Here is a 23,583-nt window from a genome sequence, read left to right as displayed (position 1 = left end):
GAGGAGATGCATGAAGAAGAAGATTTAAACAAGAACACGAATAATGCATTAAAAGAATGGTCATAATCAGAAGTTCTTAAACAGCCAAAATAAAGGGTCATTCAGAGGCTCAAACATTTTATTGTTAGTCTACACATTCAAATGACTTTGGCAACATTTGGTTTGGAGACTAGCTCTACATGATCAAGGTCCTCTGAAAACTGTTCTAGGTCTATTTTTGATCAAAACTTGACCTAATGTTTTTACTTTATATTTTTGTCTTCGGTTGATATTAATTTCAGGGTAAAAAAAAACCTCAAACATGGTTGGTTGGTTGAAAAGATAAAAATAAATATATAAAATAAATATATCTTTGAAATAATTTTATAATAAGTCTTTATCCTCTCAAAATAAAAGATAATGGGCATGTTTTCTTTATCCTTGTTATTTTATATTTTTATTTTATTTTATTTTATTTTAAGACAATGATTAAATGCTATTTAATGACGGCAAAAGAGAATCCTAGCACTCTGTAATTCTCGGAAAATAATTTCAAAATCAAAAGGAGATACATAGACAAATGGAGATGCTAGAACAGGAGAATTGAAGCCTCCGAACAAGAAATAATCAATTACAATTAATTTCGAAGTGGTTTCTTGATGGTTAAAGAACATGTCAAGGATTAAATTAACACAGATATCAAGCCTTACTTTGAAAGATTTGTTGCATACGTTGGAATCGTTCTCTGCTCTGATCAACTATATATATATAAAAAACAAGTGCCTTGTATTTGCAGTCAATTTGATGCATCTGATAAGCTTTGACATTTGGCCACACATGAGAAAAAGAAACCCAAGCCTCCATTGTCAAAGACTCAAAAAGTCCTCCTGGTGGAATTTTGCTAATTTTTTTACCTAATTTCAAGTTAAAATGAGCAATATTTAGTTAATATAATATATTTATGTTCCACACGTTGGACGGTGGTCGATTGTTCTCTACTTTTTTTTTTCTCAAATATATAATTAAATTATTAATAAGATATCCCTGATTTACACGAGTATTTAATTTATAATTAATCTTATTTATCATTGAAGTCAAGGGCTTTGTAATCATAGAGTTATATACTCGCATGTTTTATTATAAATCCATGAATTTCTTTCATCTATATTATCTATCAATACTCTCAGGATGTCTAGGATAATCTAAGCAGTAATAAATAAATAAACATTTACCATGTTAATATTTTTATACGATAATCTTATCAAAGAGTTATGTTAATTGATAGATTTGTTTTTATTCATATTATTTTTGTTGTATTTTAGCAAAAAATAGGAACAAATTAGATATTCATGAATGATGTTGATTGATTTAAGGTTTAAAAAGATGTCTGAAAAAACCATCCAATTTATATTTTTTAAAAGTTTTAATTTTTTTAAAATATTTTTTTTTATGTTTTGAATTATGCTGATTTTATAAATAATTTTTTAAAAATAAAAAAATATTATTTTAATATATTTTAAAATAAAAAAATACTTTAAAAAATAATTCCAATTAAACTTCCAAACATACTTACATCTCTTAAAAACTGGGATAACTGGGAATGCTTTCCTCCAGGCAATTTTTCTTTTCGTTTCTTCTTTTAAAATATCTTAGCAACAAGAGTTAGGAGTTAGAACGGGTTATTCCCAATTCAACTTCTTGGGTTGAAAAGGAAATTTATTTTCAATTTTATACGTTTCTTGCATGATCACGTTTTTGACTTTTTTTGGGTCAGAATTTGGAGGCCACATAAGTTCACCAACTCTCTCGATATTGCAGAGGGACTGGCATAGATCTCACACTCGAAATTCAAGGTAGAGTCATTCCAAGTTATCCTTGCACTGGTAGGATCTCTCTGTCCAAGCCAGTTTAGCAGAGGGTGCCAAACCGACGTCGTGGAACTACAAGGCTGACAACGTGATGTCAGAGAAAGACTCTTCTGGCTCACTTGGCGAATTTTCCCTGGAAAGCAGTGTTTATAAGCCGCGGTGAGGCTGGTCAGAATACAAGAAATGGTTACTATTTAAAGGATCATAAAAGAGAGAACAAGTAATGTGAGAGCTGCCCTAAACTATGGTGCTCGAAAGGAAATTGTCAGCAAACCATGTATGTCCATTTCCAATGTTTTCCCTACGGATCCTCGAAATGAAATCTTCACCAACCACAAACTTCAAGAGCCTCCTAACCTAACCTGCCGCCAAAAGGCCCACAGTGATATCAGCATGTTAGAAAGGAGGTGTGAAGGGCACAAATGACAAGAACCCATCACCCATGTCATCAGTGAACCTGTTGCAGTTACCACAACGTTAATATTTTTCTCTTTATCAGCTCCTTACCTTCTATCCCTCGTAACACAATTTTACAATAGAAAATCTGTAAATATCATAATGAAACTTCAAATATGTAAATATCATAATGAAGCCTCAGCTAAATAACGTGTAAAGCAAAATCCACGATCTTCGATCCTATTCCATCATGAAACCTCAGCTAAATAACGTGTAAAGCAAAATCCATGATCTTCGATCCTATTCCCTGCCTCAGAACGCTAAAATTTACTTGATTTAAGCTTTGACAAGACAGATTTTAAAAATATGAACATCTCCTAGCATTCTATCTTCCACAGAAATAATTCTGTTTCGTCTTCCAAACAAATTTTGACAGCAAAATCCTTGATATCATAAAAAAGACTTGACATGGTCCAAAAGCTGAATGCATGCATGCAACAGATTTCTTACTTTAAACTGCTATCTAACCACCCAAGACTGGGAAAAAAAAAAGGGTCACTAATAAACATACGAAACATAAGCAGCACCATAGATGCAAAATTGCATACATGAAAAGACTACAAATTAAGCAGAGGAAAATTGAAAAAAGTTCCCACATACCCAACTACCCGCAGACATCTGGTAACGACATAATACTCAGGAAGATGAAACAAAAAAAAAAAAAGATTTGAAGGAACTTAATCATTCATGGAAGAATTTACCACATAATCACAACCGAGGAAGAAAGTCCCTATGTTTAAAAAAAAGAAGTAGGATTTAAAATGGGAGTTGAAAGAAGAGGACAGAACTGAGACAGGAAAAAAAAGAGAGAGAGAGAAAAAGCAGCCATTTAATTACAAGCAAAAACACATGATTTGGGAGTTAAGACTTTAGCAAGCCAGAAAATTCAATTCTCAAGACATGTTTGGAGAAAGAAGCTTTAAAGAAGTTGCACAATGGGATTCTCTGGATAAAAGATATAAGCAACTAGCCACTAGTTTTGCTACACATCTAACCATTCCACGCAGAAACAATGACAATCTACAACCATCAAAGGCAGTGTGAAATCTATGAATACCATTTGCAACTATATTTCTTTGGATACAGAATGCAACATCGGAATTCTAGACCCCACACCATCCTCTTTCCCAGAAAGGTCAAGGCATAGGAGTTAGGGGCATATCATGCAAGGAGAAAAGGCCCTGATCTTAAAGGAATAAAAATCTCATTTAATTTTGCTTTAGATGCAAAAGGAAAAGAGGCCATGATATACTATTATCCATTTTAGTCCTGTATAATAAAAGGTTGAAGAGAAGATTGAATACATTGCTAAGAGATTCTAAAGAGATTTTTGACCACCAAATGATGGACAATCTTTAAGCTTAAACTCCAGAAGAAGTTTGGAGCCAAAGAGAGATTTCCCAGTTATTTGTTGCTAAATAATATTGTATAGAGAGCTCTGTTGTGCACTAACTGATCAGTATGCCTCAAACTTAGGAGAAACATTATCCACTACTCAAATCTTTTCTTCCCACTAATTCCTAGATTTTCATCCAATTCCCACTGAAAACACCAGCAGATCCCAACCATAGAGGACACCGGAATAAACCCATAAAGAATACAAGTATTGAAAATAGCACGCTTACATGGAAAACTAACATTATACAGGAAGCCGATGCCCTAACAGGCAAGCAATCCATGGTCAGGGTGCAACAATAAAACTACAACATTACATCATAAATTATTTCAGGAAATTATCAAACAGAATAAACCTAAAAGGATAAAATAGCATCACACAGCGAAATCATTTCACAGGCCAAAAACCTGAACAACCACAAACAGATTCATGTTTTCAAATAATCCATCAAACAGGATCATGTTAGCAAAGTAAAGGCAAACTAACAGGCTTGATCACGGGAAAACAACAATGCTCACCAAAAATAATTCAATTATACACTCTACTAATCCCCATCAAAACAGCAACAGACAATTCAATTTCTAGCCAATAATTAAACAAAACAAACTTTGTTATGATAAAAGTTCAAGTTAGAAGCCCAAAACTTCTTATAAACAGGAACGAGATCAGGAACACATGCCAAGTCGACAAATAGAATTATAAAATACGGTCATACGAATTATTTGCGCCAATCCATTAAACCAATCCGTATACCACCAAACAACCAAACCCCCACAAAGCCATTTATCCCCCATAAATCCCTAACCCCATAATGCCTAAAACCATAAATTTCAAAATTTTCAAATAGGCACATATCTCTTAACAGCCTGCTTCGCAGCAACTGCACCAGCCGCAGCAATCCCGCCAATAGCACCAGCAATAGCAGCAGACCTAGGCCCTTTTGCAGCACGATAAATAGCTCCGGTACTAAGACCAGCAAGCACAGTATTAACCAAATCATCAGTATCTCTCCAATGAATCAAACCACTCTCAATCCCCGCAAACATGAGTCCCAAAACACCCAAATTGTTTCCAAATTTTCTACCCGCGTGACCACCAGAATTCAAAACACGATTAACCCTCAACTTTAATGACTCTCCGGGCTCCGCCGCACGGATTCCTTCAATAGAACCTTTAGCACCGCCTAATATAGCTCCAGATAAGTAACCTGTGCCTGTGTAGTATTGGAGATTTTCACTCCAAGAACGGCGTTGGTTTAAAGATTCTTCATGGAAGAGAAATTCAGGGGATGTTGGAAGGTTGTACAGGTTTTGAGCTGGAACATTGTAGAGGTCTTGATATGGGTGGTATTTTCTATACTTGTGATCATTTGGGTCATTCATTTTGCGATCAAAGGTTTGATCTTCTCGGGAAAAAGATGGGATTTTTATGGAGTTTTTGTGAGAAAGATTGGATCTTTATAGCTTTTATTGAGAGATAAAGATAGAACTTTTATGGGTTCTCGTGGGTTTTCCGAGAGGAAGAGGGATTTTAGTTGGTTGAGGAAAGAAGGGTCTAGGGTTATTGTTGATTTGGGTTTACTTTCCTTTGTGGTCAAAGGAATGGTCTGGAGGAAGGAAGGAGGAGGTGATTTTTTTTCGAGTCTTCTAGGGTTTAACGAGGAAGAAGGGTTTTCTAGGATGTTTGGGCTGACTTGGCCAGCAAACGAAAGGGTTTAGGGTGCGGTGGACAGATTTCTAGCAATTTTGTAAATTCCATGATTTTATTTATTTATTTTTCTTTGTATTGAAATTCAGATTCTAATGGTATATTGCTGGTTTGTGCGATCCAGCTTATTTGGCCATTTCTTTGTGTCTTATTTGAGAGTTTATTATTATTATTATTGATATATTAATTAATCTATAATATTGACCAAATTTATGTGCATTTATATATGTGAATTTATCTTTGAACAAGATAAAAATTTAAAAATTAATTAATTGTTAAAAGAATTTTTTTTAAGCTTTTATGTAGTCCAAACTATACATGATAAAATATAATTGCAACAAGATAGAAGGCTGCGTTTCAATTACAATTAGTTTTGGTATCATCTTTTGATTATCAATATTTCTAATCTATCCAAGTTACTTTCTCCTAAAGTCATTGTATTCATGCTCAGCATAATAACCACTTAAATCACATATTTAAGGAAAATGTTACCAAAACCAAACCAAATTCATGGATTTTATTAATAAATTGATAAATCAATATAATTTTTTCATTAAATCTTTAAGTAATGGAACTAGTTAAACTCAATTTAAAATGATCAAGATTAATAATTTAATATTAAATTAGTTCATACATGACATATCATCCATTATCTTTTTTATTTTTAGATTAATATGGGTATCCAAACTAGTTTGCATATACTATGACTTAATTAGGTCATACCTAAAATTAATTATCTATTATCTTTAAAAGTAATAGGTTATATATCAGCCATCCATCGTAAGTGATGGGTCATCGTCATGAATAACATGTTATATACTTAATAAAAAATATAAATATAGTTAAAAGATTTAAATTGGTTCATGACTTTGTTTAAGACTTGGGTCTGATTACTTAAAAAATGAGAATTCAATTCTATAGTTGTATTTTTACTTTGTTTTTATTTGTTCTTTTTGTTATGTTATTTTGTTCTAATTCATCTCTTTTTATCAAACAAGGAGAATGTATCGTTTTATTTTTACATAATTAAATTATTTCTACAAATATAAAAGGGAAAGTACACTTCTTTGGTTCCTTGTATTGTTACTATTTTCCCAATAACATATTAACTAAATTCTGAACCAAACTTCCATCCAAATTCCTTTGTTTTTTACTTATCAAGTGAAGATCTTGAAATTAAAATTCTAGATATGTGATAGATTAATTCTTGACTAAAGTATAATTAAATTGAAAAAAAGTGATAGCTTGCTCTCATTAATCTATTTCGTGTATATCTAGGTCATGATAATTTTATTTTTTTATATATAGAAATTCTCTAAAGATGCTAATGATATATAACCACACTAGTATTTGGTAACTCTCCTAAGAGATATTATTTCATCAGAATTATATAATGAGTTTTGTCATTAAAAAGATATTTTTTAGGAAAAGAGATTATTTTTATACTTTAAAAGTGACTAAGGCCCTCATCACCTTAATGATGATATATTCTCACACCCACACATGATAGCCCCTAAAAGGTATTGTTCCACCAAAGTCACATGATGAGTTTTGTTTTAAAAAAAAAAAGTTTCTTGAAGAGAGAGATGATCCTTATGTTATGTAAGCTATTAAAACGATATTATTACAACCCCCCAAACCAGGAGCTTGGGTAGCATAATATGACTAGTATTCTCATATATGATGTTAATAATGAGGTGAGTCCACACTTGTATATGGTAAGTCTTTTAAAAAGAATTGTCTCATTAGAGTCACATAGTAAATTTTGTTTTTGAAAAAATATTTCTTGGGAAAAAAGGTGAGCCTTGCGCTATATAAGCAATTAAAATCATTATTTTTTAGCCGACGTTGGATGGTTGCCTCATCATAGTCTCTTGGGTGAGGGGCTTGGATAGCGCAACATAGTTGGCATTTCCAAAGACAATAACAATGATGGTACGTGCCTATAACCGTATATGGTAGACCTTTAAGATGTATTATCCCAATAAAGCCATATAATGATTCTTGTCCTTGAAAATAACATCTCTTAGAAAAATAGGTAATCCTTATATTATACAAGTGACTAAGATCATTGTCTCCCAGCCAACATGATACAATGACATCATCAAGTGCTTGATAGATAGTTTTTATAAAGAAAAGATTGTTGCACAACGTATTTTTAGAAGTGAACTAAACATGCGCATGTGTTATGCTTTAGGTTCGTATGAATTTTGTTATATAAAAAATGACGAGTAAGTGTTGTTGATATGTTTTTTTAAAAAAAAAAAACTTTACAACTCAAGTTATAACATAAAAAAAAGAAAAAAACTTTACAACTCAAGTTATAACATCAAATAGTCATCTAAGCTAGTTTTACTTTAATTAGACAAAAAAAATAAGTAACGATAATAAATAAATATATATATCACCATAACCTAAAAAGGACCTCTTTTTTAAAAGCATGAAAGCGATGTTGTTTAGTTTTTAGTTAATTAAATATGAAAAGATAAAATTAAAAAATAATATAAGTCAGCTCAAATTAGCATAATAGAGATTTAACCTTGATAATAAAGGGTGAGTTAGTCTAGTTTAACTCTCCAAACTTTGTGTTTCAAGTCATGAAGTTAAGATAATACGATAGAAAAGAAATAAAAGAAAATCACAAAAGTATTTTAAAAAAACTAATATTAAGTGATGAAATAAAAAAAATAAAAAAAGTAAAAAAAATAGGATGTCAATCTTTGTTAACTTTTCAAACTCGTGACTCGGGTTATTAGATTAGAAGCATTATACATAAAAAAAATCAAGAAACTCAATCCCCAACAAATCAAATGTTAAAGGATGAAATCATGAAAAAAAAAGCAATAAAAATAATGAGAATAGAAATGAAAATAAAATAAATAAATTAAAGGACAACTATAGGATTTTTTTTATTGAAGAATAAAATTGAAAAGAAAATTAACTTTAATAAAAGAATGAGGACTATATTAGAAAATATAATATACCATAAATTTGAATTAAATGATAAAATTAAAAATCAATAAAACTTTATAAAAGAGAAAAAAAAATTGAAAGAATAAGTACTTAATTGAAATATATATATATATATATATATATATATGACAAATCAAGATTGAACGATAAAATTAAAAACAAATTATTTTTTTTAAAAAAAGAACAAGAATAAAAAAATAAAAATCAAACGGATAAAATCTAAAATTAAAATACTAACAACAAAAAGAACAAAAAGAATTAAGGTATAATTCCTAGAAAAAAAAAGAGAAATAGGGGAAAACAAAACCATATTAGCAACAAACCATTCTATCATTGCCAACATGTGCAGCCCAAAACGTGTAAGTACCTCCCAAGCATCGGGCATGTCTCCCACAATTTTTTTTATTAACAATTAATTATTGTTAAAAAAATTAAATTATCTTTCAAAAACTTGATAATAAAAAAAAGTTGAATGAAAAGATCAAAACATGCATAATTTATTTAAAAGATCAAAACAAATTATTTTTTTTAAAAAAGAACAAGAATAAAAAAATAAAAATCAAACGGATAAAATCTAAAATTAAAATACTAACAACAAAAAGAACAAAAAGAATTAAGGTATAATTCCTAGAAAAAAAAAGAGAAATAGGGGAAAACAAAACCATATTAGCAACAAACCATTCTATCATTGCCAACATGTGCAGCCCAAAACGTGTAAGTACCTCCCAAGCATCGGGCATGTCTCCCACAATTTTTTTTATTAACAATTAATTATTGTTAAAAAATTTAAATTATCTTTCAAAAACTTGATAATAAAAAAAAGTTGAATGAAAAGATCAAAACATGCATAATTTATTTATTTTTATTTAAAAACCAAGAAAAATTAGAAAGATAATTACATTGTGCTTAAAAATTGAAAAAAAAACCCACTTATATTCCCTGTGAATCCTTTAATGACCAATGAAATTAAACTAAAAAAAGACCAAATACCCAGCACAAAGGCATTTAATTTTATTAGAATAATAAAATGATAATTACACTTCAAGTGGAATATATTATATCTACGACTACAGTGAGTTTTTTTTTTTTTTAGCTTTCCTGTTATATTATTTCCAAACGGATAGATAAATTACACGTGGACGTATGAGACAACTCATGTATGCCCACAGTATCAAAGAATCCTATTCTTCACATCATTCTTAATTTTGGATTTTCTTTTGGATTTTAGTTGGTGAAAGTTTGTCGTGGCCGCCCGTCATCCATAATATAGATGGACTCGTTAATTTAATAAATATTTTGTGCTTTAATCTTGATGAAGCCAATAAATATATTAAGAATTAATTGTTTATTGTAACTTTTAAATTACCATTTTTAATTTTAAATCGTTATTTAAAAGTTGTTTTTCATCAATAATTAATGATAGCAATGAGTTAACATGAACTTAAATTAAAATTATGTTTGAAAAAATTGACTCAAAATAAATTTTTAAAAATAAATTTAATATAAGTTTAAATCTACCGATTAAAAATTAAAATTTTGATTGAATCAAATTTTTTTACTTAATTTTAAACCAAATATAATTGTAACTATTTCTTGAGTTAAATATTAAAAAATAACTAAATTAATTTAAAAAATCACATTAAATATAATATACATTTTTTTAAATATAATTAAAGTGCATAAAAAATAAGTTAAAAATGGCATGTAAGACCATGTTTGGTTTAGTACTAAAATTGATATTGTTTTATAGCCAAAGCAAAGAACGAAGGAATGTAAAGTGAATGTATTTTAATCTTCGTTCTTCTACTTGGATGGAGATGGAATAGAAGGGGGGTAAAATGAAGAAAAAAATTATAAAAAATAGGAGGAAAAACCAAAATTACTATTTATATCATTGGTTTTAAACAAGTAGTTCATATATAAAATATATTTTTTATTAAAGAAACAACTAAATAAATTTAAAAAGAAAAAAAAACTCAAGTAAGTTTATAAACAAAAAAAAAAATTGTGGCTTAACTTAACTTTTTTCTCGACCAAACTTAACCTTCTCATCTTTAACTAACCTAAACCTAATTAAATTTGTACTTCATTTATTTTTCTTGCTAATAAATAATTTCTTTAAATTATCCCCAACTAATTTATCCTTTTATAACTATTTAATAAGTTATTTTAGAGTTTTTATATTTTAATAAGAAGCTTGTTTTGTATGTAATCACTAGCCTACGACTCATCAATGAAAAGGTTAAATTTATTTTAAATTTTTTCATGACTTCATTAATGTTGTATACATTTGCTTTCCTATGAATATAAATAAATAAATAATGCTACTTGTATTGCGATAATTAAGAATGGCTTGATGAACCCTTCAGATTTCTATTTAACTTATTGGGACAAAGATAGAAGACTGCCACTGCAGAGGCCCATGCTGGTGGAGCCATGCAAATACAATAATTCAAAAGCATAGGCAGAGAGATAAGTCCAAACCCCTTAGTCTTTTCTTGCACTTTCAAAACGCCAGCGATGCACAATTTAGCCAGAGCACTCTCTTTGCTCATATATTAATTGACATTATTAATTATGGCAGGAATATCCGGAGCACTCCAGAAACACCCATCGTTTCATACTTCATTTAATTTAATTAAAATAAAATAAATATTGATTGATGATTCATGTATTAAAATTGATGTGATTTTCATGTCATTTTTTTATATTATATAAAGCATACCAATAATCAATACCTGTATCTTAATTTAAATAAATAAAGCTTGGATTGATGGGTATTTCTGAAGCACTGGATATTCTTTCATTTATAGCAGAATTATGATTTTTTTAATTTTCTAGAAAAGAATTTGTTATCGGTCTATCCCGATGATAAAGTTGTGAAAATCTTATGGTATTCATCTTATTAGTTATTTTTAGGAATTAAATTGAAATAAACATAAAAAAATAAAAAATAAAACTCATTATTTACTAAAATAAATAAAATAAAAATAGCTTCATCTACACAATCATCCGAGAAATCAAGTGAGTTGGATGGAAACGGAGCAGAAGCCCAGCGTTTGATTCTTTCAACACAAAAAAGCAAGAAAGCCCAGCTGAGGATAGGGACATGTTGAGTATGGACACGGTTTGCGCGCTGGACCCAAAGACTGAAATCAAGCGAGCTGGCTGCTGCCCTACAGCTTTTATTTCTGGACATGGAAGATTTCTAAGACCTCAGCAGGTTTTATTCTGAAGGGACTTCTTGCTTTTTATTGTTTTCAGGAGCATGAATGTGATGAGAAGACAATTAATAAAACAACTCAGCCTCACAGATAGAAATGTCCATGTTTTAACACTATAAAATCTCCATCAAAAGAAAATTTAAAACTCGGCAGGGAAGAATCTGGTCAACATTTCTCGAAAGATTTTCCATTACCTCACTCATTGATTCAAAACTTGATTAAACTCTTCAATAATTCATGGAATTACAGAGCAGTCTTCAAACTGTGAATACCCCCATGAATACATCAATTTATCCCAAAAATTTAAGGGCTGGCCTCACTAAAGCTGTGCAAATGCTGCTGTAGCCTTCAGTACCATGTGAAAATACCCCATGGCTTCCTTCCTTAAATAATTTGGTCCCAGTCTCTGCATGTTTTCACGTGTCCTGCCATCCCCTTGCCGCTAATTACACCATCATGAGCATCAGCTACTGCATAGGATTCTGAAAGACCTAAAGATACAATAATAAGTATCGCTGTCTCGCCCACCACCCCCATTCTCAGCTATGGCTATGTATTGCACTTTCCTACTCCAAACACAATGTGCCATTTTCTCTCGTAGGATAGTGATTTCACTTTCCTCCTAAAGGGTGTGGTGGGCTATCTATAGCCTTCCATGATATGACAAAGTCCTTGATAAATGAGAGAGAGAAAACTAGTTTTTGTAGTGTTGTGAATACCATTTTCAATTTTGCCAATTTACAGCGATAGAGTTTAGTAAAGAAGGGTAGAGAGAACACAAACACAAAGCACAAAAATGTTTGAAGGAATCCCAGAACAATTCCATCAATTCATAGCTTCAAGCACAACATCGATTCCCCCCCCTGGTCTCTCTTTTCCTCTTCTCCAGGGATCCTCTAATACTACCAACTTCCCTAGTTTTTATCCTTACACTAGCTCTTCTCAAGAAGTACCGCTACAGCCAAACCTTTTGCACCCAATATTGCACCAAGGTGCACCCACCAACAAAGATGGTGAGAAACAAGAGAATAACTTGGTGGCCATGAATATGGACCAGTTTGAAAGAGAAAGATCAATGCCGGAATTGGTCAATCCGTGGTCTAATGATGAAGTGCTTGCACTGTTGAGGATCAGATCTAGCATGGAGACCTGGTTTCCTGAATTCCCCTGGGAACATGTGTCCAGGTAAAGACAACACATATATATACATCAAGATTTTTATGTTTTGCTTATGTTTCTTCTATTTTCTCTCTTTTCTTTGAGTCACAAATTAAACATTTGGCGTGGTTTTAGTGCAAGCATTTTGTTATTGAAGTTAACTAGCTAGTTAGATCTTTGGTCGAAGTGAATCTTTAGCAAGAGTACTTGAAGATGTGATCATGATCAATCAAAGCTATGCTATAGATAAGTTCTTTCTTCAAGTATATGATCAGTATTTTGTGTGGGGATTTCGAATCTCTCTCTCTCTCTCTCACACACACACACTTAATTATTGAGGGAAGGAGAAAGCTAAGGTGGACAGTATTTAAAGAAGAACTTGTTTATACAATTGGGAATAATAATTAATGGAAAGAAGAAAATAAATGCTAATGATATACAGGTTGTTTTGGTTTTACACGTTTATGATGGCTACAGGAAGCTTGCAGAGCTTGGTTTCAAAAGGAGTGCTGAGAAGTGCAAGGAGAAATTTGAAGAAGAAAGCAGATACTTCAATAGCAACATTAATTACAACAAGAATTACAGGGCTAGCTTTAGTGAGTTAGAAGAGATTTATCATGGAGATCAAAACCCTCACCAAGAAGTTACAGCTGGAGAAAGGAACAAAAGGAGAGACAAGCCTGGTACTGAAGATGAAGAACAAGACAAGAGGGGACAGAACCTGGAAGAAGAAACGAGAATTGATCAAACGGTAGGAAACCAAACTGATCAAGATAATAATGGGAAATTAGCACTGGTTGAAAAATCAAAGAGCAATAAAAGAAAAAGGGAGAAGAAGTTTGAGATGTTCAAGCGTCTTTGTGAAGATATTGTGAACACCATGATGGCTCAACAGGAAGAGATGCATAATAAACTTCTTGAAGATATGGTTAAGAGAGATGAAGAGAAGGTTGCAAAAGAAGAAGCACGGAAGAAGCTAGAAATGGATAGGATCAACAAGGAACTTGAACTTAGGGCACATGAACAAGCTCTTGCAAATGATAGACAGGCTACATTAATCAGGTTCTTGAAAAAATTCACATCAAGTGACTCTTCTGTTGAAATTCTTGGAGAGAAAACTGCCCCTGATCCTGTTAATGTACCAAACTCTTCAAATGCTTCTAGTTCATCTTCCTTGGTGCTGGCACAAAACCCTAATCCTGTTAGTCAGACCAGTAACGAAAGCCAACTTAAAACAGCTACATCATCCGCAATAGCTCCAGACCATCAAAAGTCCACCTCCATTCTAGCCAAAACCAATACTTCATGGACAGAAAATCAAGAACCGCAAAACCCTACCTCATCTCTTGCCCCAAACATTCCACAAGTGCCGACGACTTCATCTACACTATCAGTACCTGCAGCCCCCCAAAACCCTAATTTTCTCAATTCTCACAGCAGCACATCAGGGCCACCAAACACGTTGCCAAGTCATAATAAAGTGCAAGCAAAGTCTACATATAAAGATGACATTGGCAAGAGATGGCCAAGAGATGAGGTGTTAGCTTTGATAAACCTAAGGTGCAGTACTCTCCATAACAACAATGAAGACAAAGAAGGATCAGCAAAGGCTCCACTATGGGAAAGAATCTCACAAGGGATGTTGGAATCGGGTTACAAGAGGAGTGCAAAGAGATGCAAGGAAAAATGGGAGAACATAAACAAGTACTTCAGAAAAACCAAGGATGTTAACAAGAAGAGGTCCATCGATTCAAGGACATGTCCTTACTTTCACCAATTAAGCACCTTGTACAACCAGGGAACACTCGCAGCACCGGATAACCGCTCGGCTTCCCCGGAGAACCGGTCAAGCTTACCAGAAACCAGGCATAGCAGTTCATCTCAAAATGGGACTAGTAATTCAACATTGCATGTCGGCGATGGTGAGAAAAATATGGTTCAGGTACCACCTTTGGATTTTGAATTCTAATTTTGCTTCTCTATGTGGTAATGGCAATAATAACACATAAGGCTATAACAATATTTAAGGGGGTATGTTTTAAATTTTGTAAACAATACATAGTATCTTGTATTTGACATTGTTTCGATGTATTTTGGAGTAGAGACATGTAAGATTTGTATTTTAGTGGGCACCGACAATTTGAGATGGAAAAAAAAAATAAAAAAAATTGAGGAATGAATTTCTTGTCTCTTCAGATAAAAAATAATTGTTCTATATATGTATGTTTCAATTTTCTGCATTAAATTTTATCTTTTAGAAGTTTGTTTTCCTTATATGGCATTTGTCCTAGCCTTTTCAATATTCTTGCCAAATAAACCAAAACAATTTGTAAAGCTTTAGCCAGTCGAAAAGGGAAGCACGAATCATTACTTTTTCGAACCCAACTGGAATATTCAAAGATATATGCATGGATATTGTGTTTATAATTTCTATTTTCACTTGGAAAAAATAATTCAAATGTCCAATTAATTAATTGCGTGTGGATAGCAACATATATATATATATATATATATATATATATATATATAATTGTGGTGAAAAGCTATTTAGAAATATATATATATATATATATATATATATATATATATATAAATGACGTTTAATCAAGTTCATTGTGGTGAAAAGCTATTAAATCTGAACTATATATTCCCAGGCTTTAAAGTAATTTTTTTTTTAATATACAATTAAATAATTATGAACATCATTAACTTGACCACTATAGAGTATTTTTTTTATCCTTAAAATGCAATGTGATTAGGATCAGTGGCAGAGGCAGGGGGCTGGCAGGGCCCCGGCCCCTGCAGGAAATTTTTTTCTCAGTCTCTTTTCTTGTAAATATTGTAAAAATAATTAAAAATTTAATTTTATTCCTTTTAATTTTTAATTTAGCCTCCTTTAGTTTTTTTTCTTGCTCCACCCTGATTAGGATCCAATTGGAGAGCATTGCATCTTGTATATATGTTTACATGGATTTGAAAGAAATTCTATTAATAAATAATATAAAAATCATTCTTAGAACTATGAGTTAATTAATAACATTGATTTAATTTTTGGAATCTTGGTTAGGATTTCAAGATTTGATGGAGCAGAAGTGTATCCTAAACATTTATTAAGATCTTACAAAATACTGCAAGAATATTTTTCTAATTAATTAAGAGTTTATTAATGGTTGTTTTTTAAAATATTTTTTTATTTTTTAAAATTTATTTTTAATATTAACATATCAAAAAATATATAAATAATTAATTTGAAATAAAAAATAATTTTAAATACAAAAATTATAAATCACTCTCATCATAGAGTGCTGTAATATAATATTTTTTTTTTAATTTTTCTTTTCGAATGCAATTTATCATTCAGACACAGCTGCTACTAAACTCCAAAAAAACTTACAGCGACAACACAGAAACATGACACAATGATTCAGTTTGTGTAATGGGACCTACCACATGACCACCTTATCAGATATGACATTTGCAGAGATGTGGATGTCTATGGTGAATGTCTCCAAAAACTTTGAAAAAATTAAAAATAATAATATTAATAATAAAATAATAACCACCTTCTTTCCTCTGTCTCTGTTAACACCAAGCCCACTCGTGGGTTCTCCCTGTAGCAAGGGAACGCGGGTGGCCTGCTGTGCTTCCAAAAATCTTGGTTTTCTTCAAAAGAAATTGATTTTTTAATGTTTTTTTTATTGTTTTGATGTGAGAAATTTTTTATTATATGTTGTGTGCGTGGATTTACCTGCAGCGCGTCACATGTGAAGATGGTGGTGTCGCTGCAGGCATGTACTGTTTCGCCAGCCATGAAAATGCAGGGACAGAGCTTGGGCTGTTCTGATATACAGACAAATCGCTGAGTTTGGACCCGTTTACCGGTGAATCATTTTGTGGGTCCCTGCTAGATCGGACGGCTCGTAATGGCTGACTTGGATTATTCAAGTCAACACGATCAAGTGATCTCATCTGGTTGACTTGGTGCGTGTGTGCGCCTTTTAAGCTGGGTAATTTGAAAGGGTGATAATGCGATGTTAAAGATTTGACTTTTGTCTTCTTCTTGTTAAAGAAGGTTTTGACTTGGCCGCTATTGGGTGCTTTCACTTCCGGGCACGCATTGAGATGATTACAAATATTTGTTTGGATTTTTACCGTATTTATATAGATTTAAACTAGTTTTGCAGGTCAAGTATTTTTATTTTTTATAAAAAATTACATATATATAGTTTTTTTTAATGTATTTTTGTAGTTTAAAAAATCTAATTTTAAATTAAAAATCTTATGCATGCATGTAATTAAAAAATTAAAAACTATGTATGTGAATAAATAAATAAATAAATCGTTAACAATAACTAAAAATAAAATTTAAAAAATCAAGAGACAAGTGTAAATCAAAATATTTAATTTTGAAAGACAGAATATTCACTTAATTGTATTTGCTAAAATAATTTTTTATTTAAGCAAGCAATAATAGAAATAGAGATACAAGTTAAATTGATCGAATAAAATAAAATGATAAAAAAAATCATGTAAAATTATATATATTAGAAATATTATCTAAAAATAATATTTTTTACTTTAAAAAATAAAGTTCATTCATACAAAAGATATAAAAATTATAGATAAATCAGACAAAATCCTCAAATTTAAATGAATAACAAAAAAAAATCGTTATTTAAAAAAGGCTCTCCAAACAAAATGAAAGAGATGAGGGGTACTAATTTAAATATAAATTAAAAAATTTAGAGAAAAAAACCATTAAAAAAATCATTATTTGAAAAAAAACATTTAAAAATCAAATTGAAAAAAAATACTAAATTTTGCATATCCTATCCACACTAGTATATAAGAGGATGAACAATGGAGCCTTGCACAGTAAAAAAACCCATATTTTTTAGAGTAATATTTAATATTTATATTTATTTATTGAAGTTCTAATATATATTGGAATTTTTCTTTAAGAAAACAGTTAATTAGCATATTTAAGGCCAAATTAAAAGTGAGGTTTACATAATTTTTAGATAAAAACATTTTTGGAATTTATTCTTTAAAATAAGCTCTTTAATGTAGAACATTAACATGAATTAAATAAATTATAGATAAATAATAAATTAAAAAACCTTAGTTTTCATATTTTGGTGAAACTCAAAACTATCTAAATTAAAGAAGTTTATCTAACAAAGAAAAAAAATAAAACTTTTTCAGTATTTATAAAATGAAAAGTTAAGAAATTAAAATTAAATATAAAGGGCATATAAGATTTTAGAGGGGAGAGATTTTAAACAAAGTGGACTTAAAACTTAAACCTATATGCATGTTGGCTTGACTTGGCTAATGCTCCGACTTATATCTAAGTTTATTGTAAAATAATAATTTAGTTTATAAAAAAATATTTTTTTACCAACAAAAAATTAAACTTAAACTTGGTCCATAAAAAAATATTTCTTCGGCTTGTCCAATTCATGGAAGGAAGGATCTTATTAGTCTTTTCAAAACTCTTTCTATAATAAATGTACTAATTTTTAGTTTAAAAGTCACATAATTTAATTCTAAAAACATTCATAATTAGTTCTAGTTTATTGTAGCTAATCAAACCTATTAGTAAAGAAAATTCATCAACTTTTAGTTCATAAAATTATTTGTAAAATAGGGCTAAAAAAGAGTGTTAAGGATTGGTTAGTTTTGTATTGTTTTGACAAAATTTGATATTCTTCTTCGCCTAATTTTCTAGCATTTCTCTTCTAGCTTTAAAACCTTATTTCCTCTCATAATCTCCTTTTGATTTAAAGCTTAGATTTAGTTTTTGTAGATAAATAATTGAGTACTATTCTTTTAGGTTTATTGAACCTTGTTTAGAAATGCATCTAAATAAGGTAATGTTGTTGAAATCCTGAGAGATAAATAATAAAACTTGATCAATTTTAAAGTGCTTCAAGAAATAAATAATTTTCTTTAATAATAATAATAATAATAATAATAATTTACCTCTAATCTAAAGATAAAAAAAAAAAAACAATGGTTGATGTTTTGGGGCTTGAAAGAGCATTGTATAGAAAGCTGAATGAATTAGGCCAAATCATAAAAGTTTATCTTATCAAAGGGGATAAAACTTTTTAGGATATGTTTAAGAATATGGTAGCGATTGTGGTTTAAAGTGTTTTTCGTTTAGAAATGCATCAAAATATTTTTTTATTTTTTAAAAATTATTTTTAACATTAGTACATTGAAAAGATATGAAAACATAAAAAATAATTTTAATTTTAAGGGAATGTGGTTTGAACCGCATTTTTAAATAAACTTTTAGAGTTTAAAAGTGTAGCCTAGCTTGGTGCAGGTACAAAGAAAACTTCTAGTAAAAAACTAAGTTAATCTATTTAGTTTAGACAAAAAGTAAGTTATTTATATTAAATTTCAAAATTAACAGTCATAAAAATCTTATATAATTAAAAAAATAGCATATTTTGTTAGTCATTAAACTTGGTTTTCTTTATAATTATTGAAATCAACTTTCAAAACCCAAGAGGTTAGATATAAAAATGTCTATGTATATTTAACATAATTAACAAAAATAGTAAGCCATGCAAGAGGGCTTTCTATGCTAAATATATCGTGCCATCTCACATTTTACTATAAATTCACATACTAATTTGTTTTTTCATTATAAAACTTTTCTTTCCGATGATTTCCTCTTTGATGACTAAATTGAAGACCAATGGTTTCCGATTTGTTGGTGAAGGTATGATTGAAAGTTAGAAATTAATCAAAGAAAAAAAAAAGTGATGAAACTTGGTAGCTTTCTCAAAATTTCTTCAAAAAGTTATCCTTGGTCCTCTTACTTTTCCATTGATAGAACTTTGGTCCTTATAGTTTTCTAAAATTCAATTTTGATCCAATAATTTATTTTGATTATTTTTAGTTCCTAGCTTGAAAAAGAAGAGAATGTGTTGCTAAATTATAGTGCTAAAGAAAAAAAATATTGGTTGATATCAATTCTGATCACCAGAATAATTGATCTTGGTGATAATGAGTCCCGTTAGATGAGATGAATTTCATTAGGGTGTTCTTTCACCTTAAAATATAAGAAAATAGATATGTTGTTGGAAAGTTTTTGGGTTTTAATTTGATTTTTATTTTTAGATTAATTTGTAAGTTGTTTAAAGGTATAAACGAGTTCACATAGATTTTTTGATTTGTTTAAGTGTTTTTGGATCAAGAAATAGTTGATGAATTAATTTTGTTATTGTTGTAAAACAACCCTAGCCTGATTTTCTAGCGATCCTTTTGTTATAAGACTTTATGTTGCAGATGGCATTCTGTTTTGAGCTTGGATGCATAAGTCTAGATTGAATGACCCATGTGCTTGGACTTCTTTTTTTTTTTTGTTGATACCTAGACACTTTGGGCTTTGGCTAGTAGGCCCAAACATATGGCTTTTTGATTATTATTTTTTTATGGTATTTAATGCATATTTTATTTTGGACTTAAATTTTTTTTTAATTGTATCTTTTTCTTAGGTGATTTGAACAAAATGAATCTTTTTGTTATTTAAATTGAAAAAAATTAAGCATGTATTTATTATTTCAATCCTATCGGTCTATTATGTTTTTTATGCATTTTTAATTTTTATTATTTTTAAATTCATCCTCTATTATGTAATTGACATTATGTTGCTTAAAAAAAAAATAAGCTTGCTTTTTTTATTTCATTTCCATGGCCCTATCCTATTTTTTTCATAAAAAAATAATTATTTGATATAAACATGTTGTAAATGTATAATTGTCATATAATTAAATGAAATATGATTTCATTGATACAAACTTGTTAAATCTAGTGCGGTGTATGATTCAGATCATAAGTTTGTTATGTTAACATGAGTTTACTTATTTATTTTTATATTTTTAGTTAAATATATCTTTTATCAATTTCATCATTTAACATTTATTTGATTGAAAATTAAATTTTATAATTTATTTTAATTTGATTCTAGGGTTATTGTAGTCTCATAAAACAGGTGATGAGTTTGACTAGTTAATGCGAATTAATCTAAGTTGATATCGATTATATCATCCTTTTAATATTTCAAAAAGAAATTATTCTAGTATGTTACTATTTCAATATAAAAAAAAAAAAACATTGTTTAGTATGTGTTGTATTTTGAATTTATAATCAATGTTTTTAGTAACAAGTTAGCAATACTTAAATATTTATTTTTGCATTTAATAATTTTTATGCTTAATGGATGGGCTATTGACAAACTTTGGGGTGAAGTTTAATCCATGTAATTTTAGTTTGTATATACGTGGTTTAAAGTGAAACAAAATTATAAAACTTGGTTAAACTCATGATTTAATTTTAGATTTGAATTATTAGTTAGATGAGTTAATTTAAATTAATTCAAAATAATATTGTTTCTATATATATATATATTTAAATAATATTATTTTGAAAAAATAAAATAAAAATCAAATTTAGCTCTAACATTATAAATAGTTAATCTATTAGGCCAACCATCTCAATTATCTCCTAATTTAATTTAAAGCTTAACATAGATGCGGGCCGGTTTTATGGACAAGTCACCAAGTTGACATGCTATACCAGACGGTTTAATAACATTGGGTCGAAGTTGGGAACTCATTTTAATTTCTCAAATTTTAGTCTTGCAGGATTCTCCATGATATGTCTCGAACTACCTGTGACGTTCTAAGCATCAAACGAACTACCCTTTTTCAAGATGACCATATAATGCAGCTCGGGAAGGAGAAGGAGAGGCATGTATATCCTGTTAGGTAATGGGGTTTCACATATTTTCACTGAAAATATAATGCTGCCACAAGGAACCAATTTTTTAAAGTTAACTAAAGGATCCAATCTGTGAAAATAGCTATGGGAATATATTTTTTCTGAAATTTGCGCCATTTTAGATACGTATCCAAGTTAGGTTTTCACATGAAGTCTGTATATTTAGGTTTCTTGTTTGTAATTGCGTTGTCTCTGTGACGCCATGAAAGCGAAGCACCGCAATTCTGCAACAGAATCTTTTTTTTTTTTTTCCTAGACTTTCGGTCTTGCATATTCAAGAAAAACCCAGTTTGGAATCAGGACAAAATCAAGAAAAGTACTAAAATCCTATAACATCGTCAACTAACATAAATAAGGGTTTGGCCTAGCAGTGAATGGGTTCTTTCATTATATCTGAATTCGAGCCCTAACATGCATGCCTGTCATCTCTGCAGTGCCTTATATGTCTATTGGGTTTGCAGGGTATTCAGTGGACCGTGGGGATTAGTCGTGGTGCGCACAAGCTAGTCCGGACACCCCATGTAAATAAAAAAAAAAAAAAAATTGGGAACTTGAAACAAACATGGATCTTGAAATGGATTGATTGATTGAATCATAAAAGAGTCCAAATACACATCTTCAAAATGGATTTTGAATTTTCTCTGCAGACCATGCAAGATCTCTAGACTGGTGGATAGCTATGTGTTAGTTTTTCGAATTGAATTTATGAGTGCTAATCAGATGTTGAGATCAAAAGTTATGATCATTGTTAATTGTCGCTTACAATTTACAAACCTTCCTGAATTGTTTCTATCTGACTAATTGATCCATATACTCTGTGACCATCTATTTCATGTCGTTATGCAAGGTCCCATTGCTTCAATGCCTGGCTATGTTGAAAATACTTAAAACTCTCAAGTATTTAAAATTTCAAGCTCTTTCTTCTGTTTCTACTCTGGGTTCATTCATTGTAATCAGAAAGAGTCTCTGCACCTTCAGTGTTCATGCACAATCACAGCTTGCGTAGATCAAAGATATATACACTACTGTCGTTGCAAAAACCTTGACAACTGCATCCAGTTAATTATGAACACCAAAAACTTGGGTTCTAGAGGTTTATTTACCCAATATATATTGGCAGGGTGATTTTTATACAGTTGGATTGGAGAAAGAATAATTAACATAATAATTTTTTTTTCTTCTGCATTGAGCTGCCATCAAGAATTTGCCCAGCATGTCAGGCGCCATATGCATCAGAGTCCCGCTGCACATCTGATTTCCTGCCCCTCATGATGTATTCAACTTGTGAGTCATGTATATGATGTGCATGCCTTCAAGAATTTAAGTTTTGACAGGCACAAAAATATTTCATCCCATCCACTAATGGAAATACAGCTGTTCTGTGTGCTATTCTATACAGAGAATTTCCATTTTTTTTCTTTTGACAGGCACAAAAATATTTCATCCCATCCACTAAAGGCGCACATGTTTACTTTATGAGTAGAACAGTAATTTGGTAGATTTTCTTTTGATATTGTTCTTATCCAAAATTTCCTGTATAGCGGCAATCCGGTATTTGAATGAAAAACATCAAATTAAACGAAATTATGAGAAAAAAATCTTTTTAATAGAAAAACATTCTGCATCGTAGTGTCCCTTGTGGCTACCACTGTATTTAGGTTAGGATACAAAGCTAACATTACTGTTCATTCGATGCCATGTAGGTTCGAGGTGAAACCTATCAAAATCAATTTCTGCCAAAAGTGGTCGACGTTTCACCTTTCAATTATGCAGGTCTTTTTTCCTCTCTTCCAACCACAGTTTAACCCTGTGATTCTATGAGCCAGCTGCAACATGAAGAACATCAACTTGACAACTTGAGTGGTGTTTAAGGACCGAGTCATGTGAGTTTGGACTTTTGCTGTGGGTGGCGCCCTCCATATCCCTCATATATTTATATCTTTATCTGATTTTAGACGTTTTCTGTACCATTTCACCATGTTCTTCTGCAGTATCTCACCAAGAAACCTTCGTTACCCCCCAC

The 23,583-nt window shown here is 30.5% G+C and overlaps 2 protein-coding genes and 1 long non-coding RNA gene across 3 annotated transcripts; 2 read left to right on the top strand and 1 right to left on the bottom strand.

The window, feature by feature from the left end:
• Window positions 1-1,595: 1,595 nt before the first annotated feature.
• Window positions 1,596-2,795, top strand: LOC105111916 (uncharacterized). Its single transcript, XR_839677.1, has 2 exons — window positions 1,596-2,033; window positions 2,080-2,795. It is a non-coding gene; the product is annotated as an uncharacterized LOC105111916 (long non-coding RNA).
• A 1,460-nt stretch (window positions 2,796-4,255) lies between these two features.
• On the bottom strand, window positions 4,256-5,391 carry LOC105111915 (mitochondrial import inner membrane translocase subunit TIM23-3-like). The gene has a single exon (XM_011007409.1). It carries the CDS (start codon window positions 5,079-5,081, stop codon window positions 4,539-4,541), a length of 543 nt encoding a protein of 180 aa, XP_011005711.1. The 5' UTR covers window positions 5,082-5,391; the 3' UTR covers window positions 4,256-4,538.
• A 6,762-nt stretch (window positions 5,392-12,153) lies between these two features.
• On the top strand, window positions 12,154-14,938 carry LOC105111914 (trihelix transcription factor GTL2-like). Its single transcript, XM_011007407.1, has 2 exons — window positions 12,154-12,788; window positions 13,239-14,938. The coding sequence occupies exons 1-2, from the start codon at window positions 12,400-12,402 to the stop codon at window positions 14,728-14,730; spliced, it is 1,881 nt and encodes a 626-aa protein (XP_011005709.1). The 5' UTR covers window positions 12,154-12,399; the 3' UTR covers window positions 14,731-14,938.
• The last annotated feature ends 8,645 nt before the right edge of the window (window positions 14,939-23,583 follow it).

This window comes from Populus euphratica, unplaced genomic scaffold, assembly GCF_000495115.2.
Source record: "Populus euphratica unplaced genomic scaffold, PopEup_1.0 scaffold588.1, whole genome shotgun sequence".
Classification (NCBI taxonomy): Eukaryota; Viridiplantae; Streptophyta; class Magnoliopsida; order Malpighiales; family Salicaceae; genus Populus; species Populus euphratica.
The sequence above is the reverse complement of the archived record's forward strand: the minus strand, read 5'-3'. Positions and strand labels throughout refer to the sequence as shown.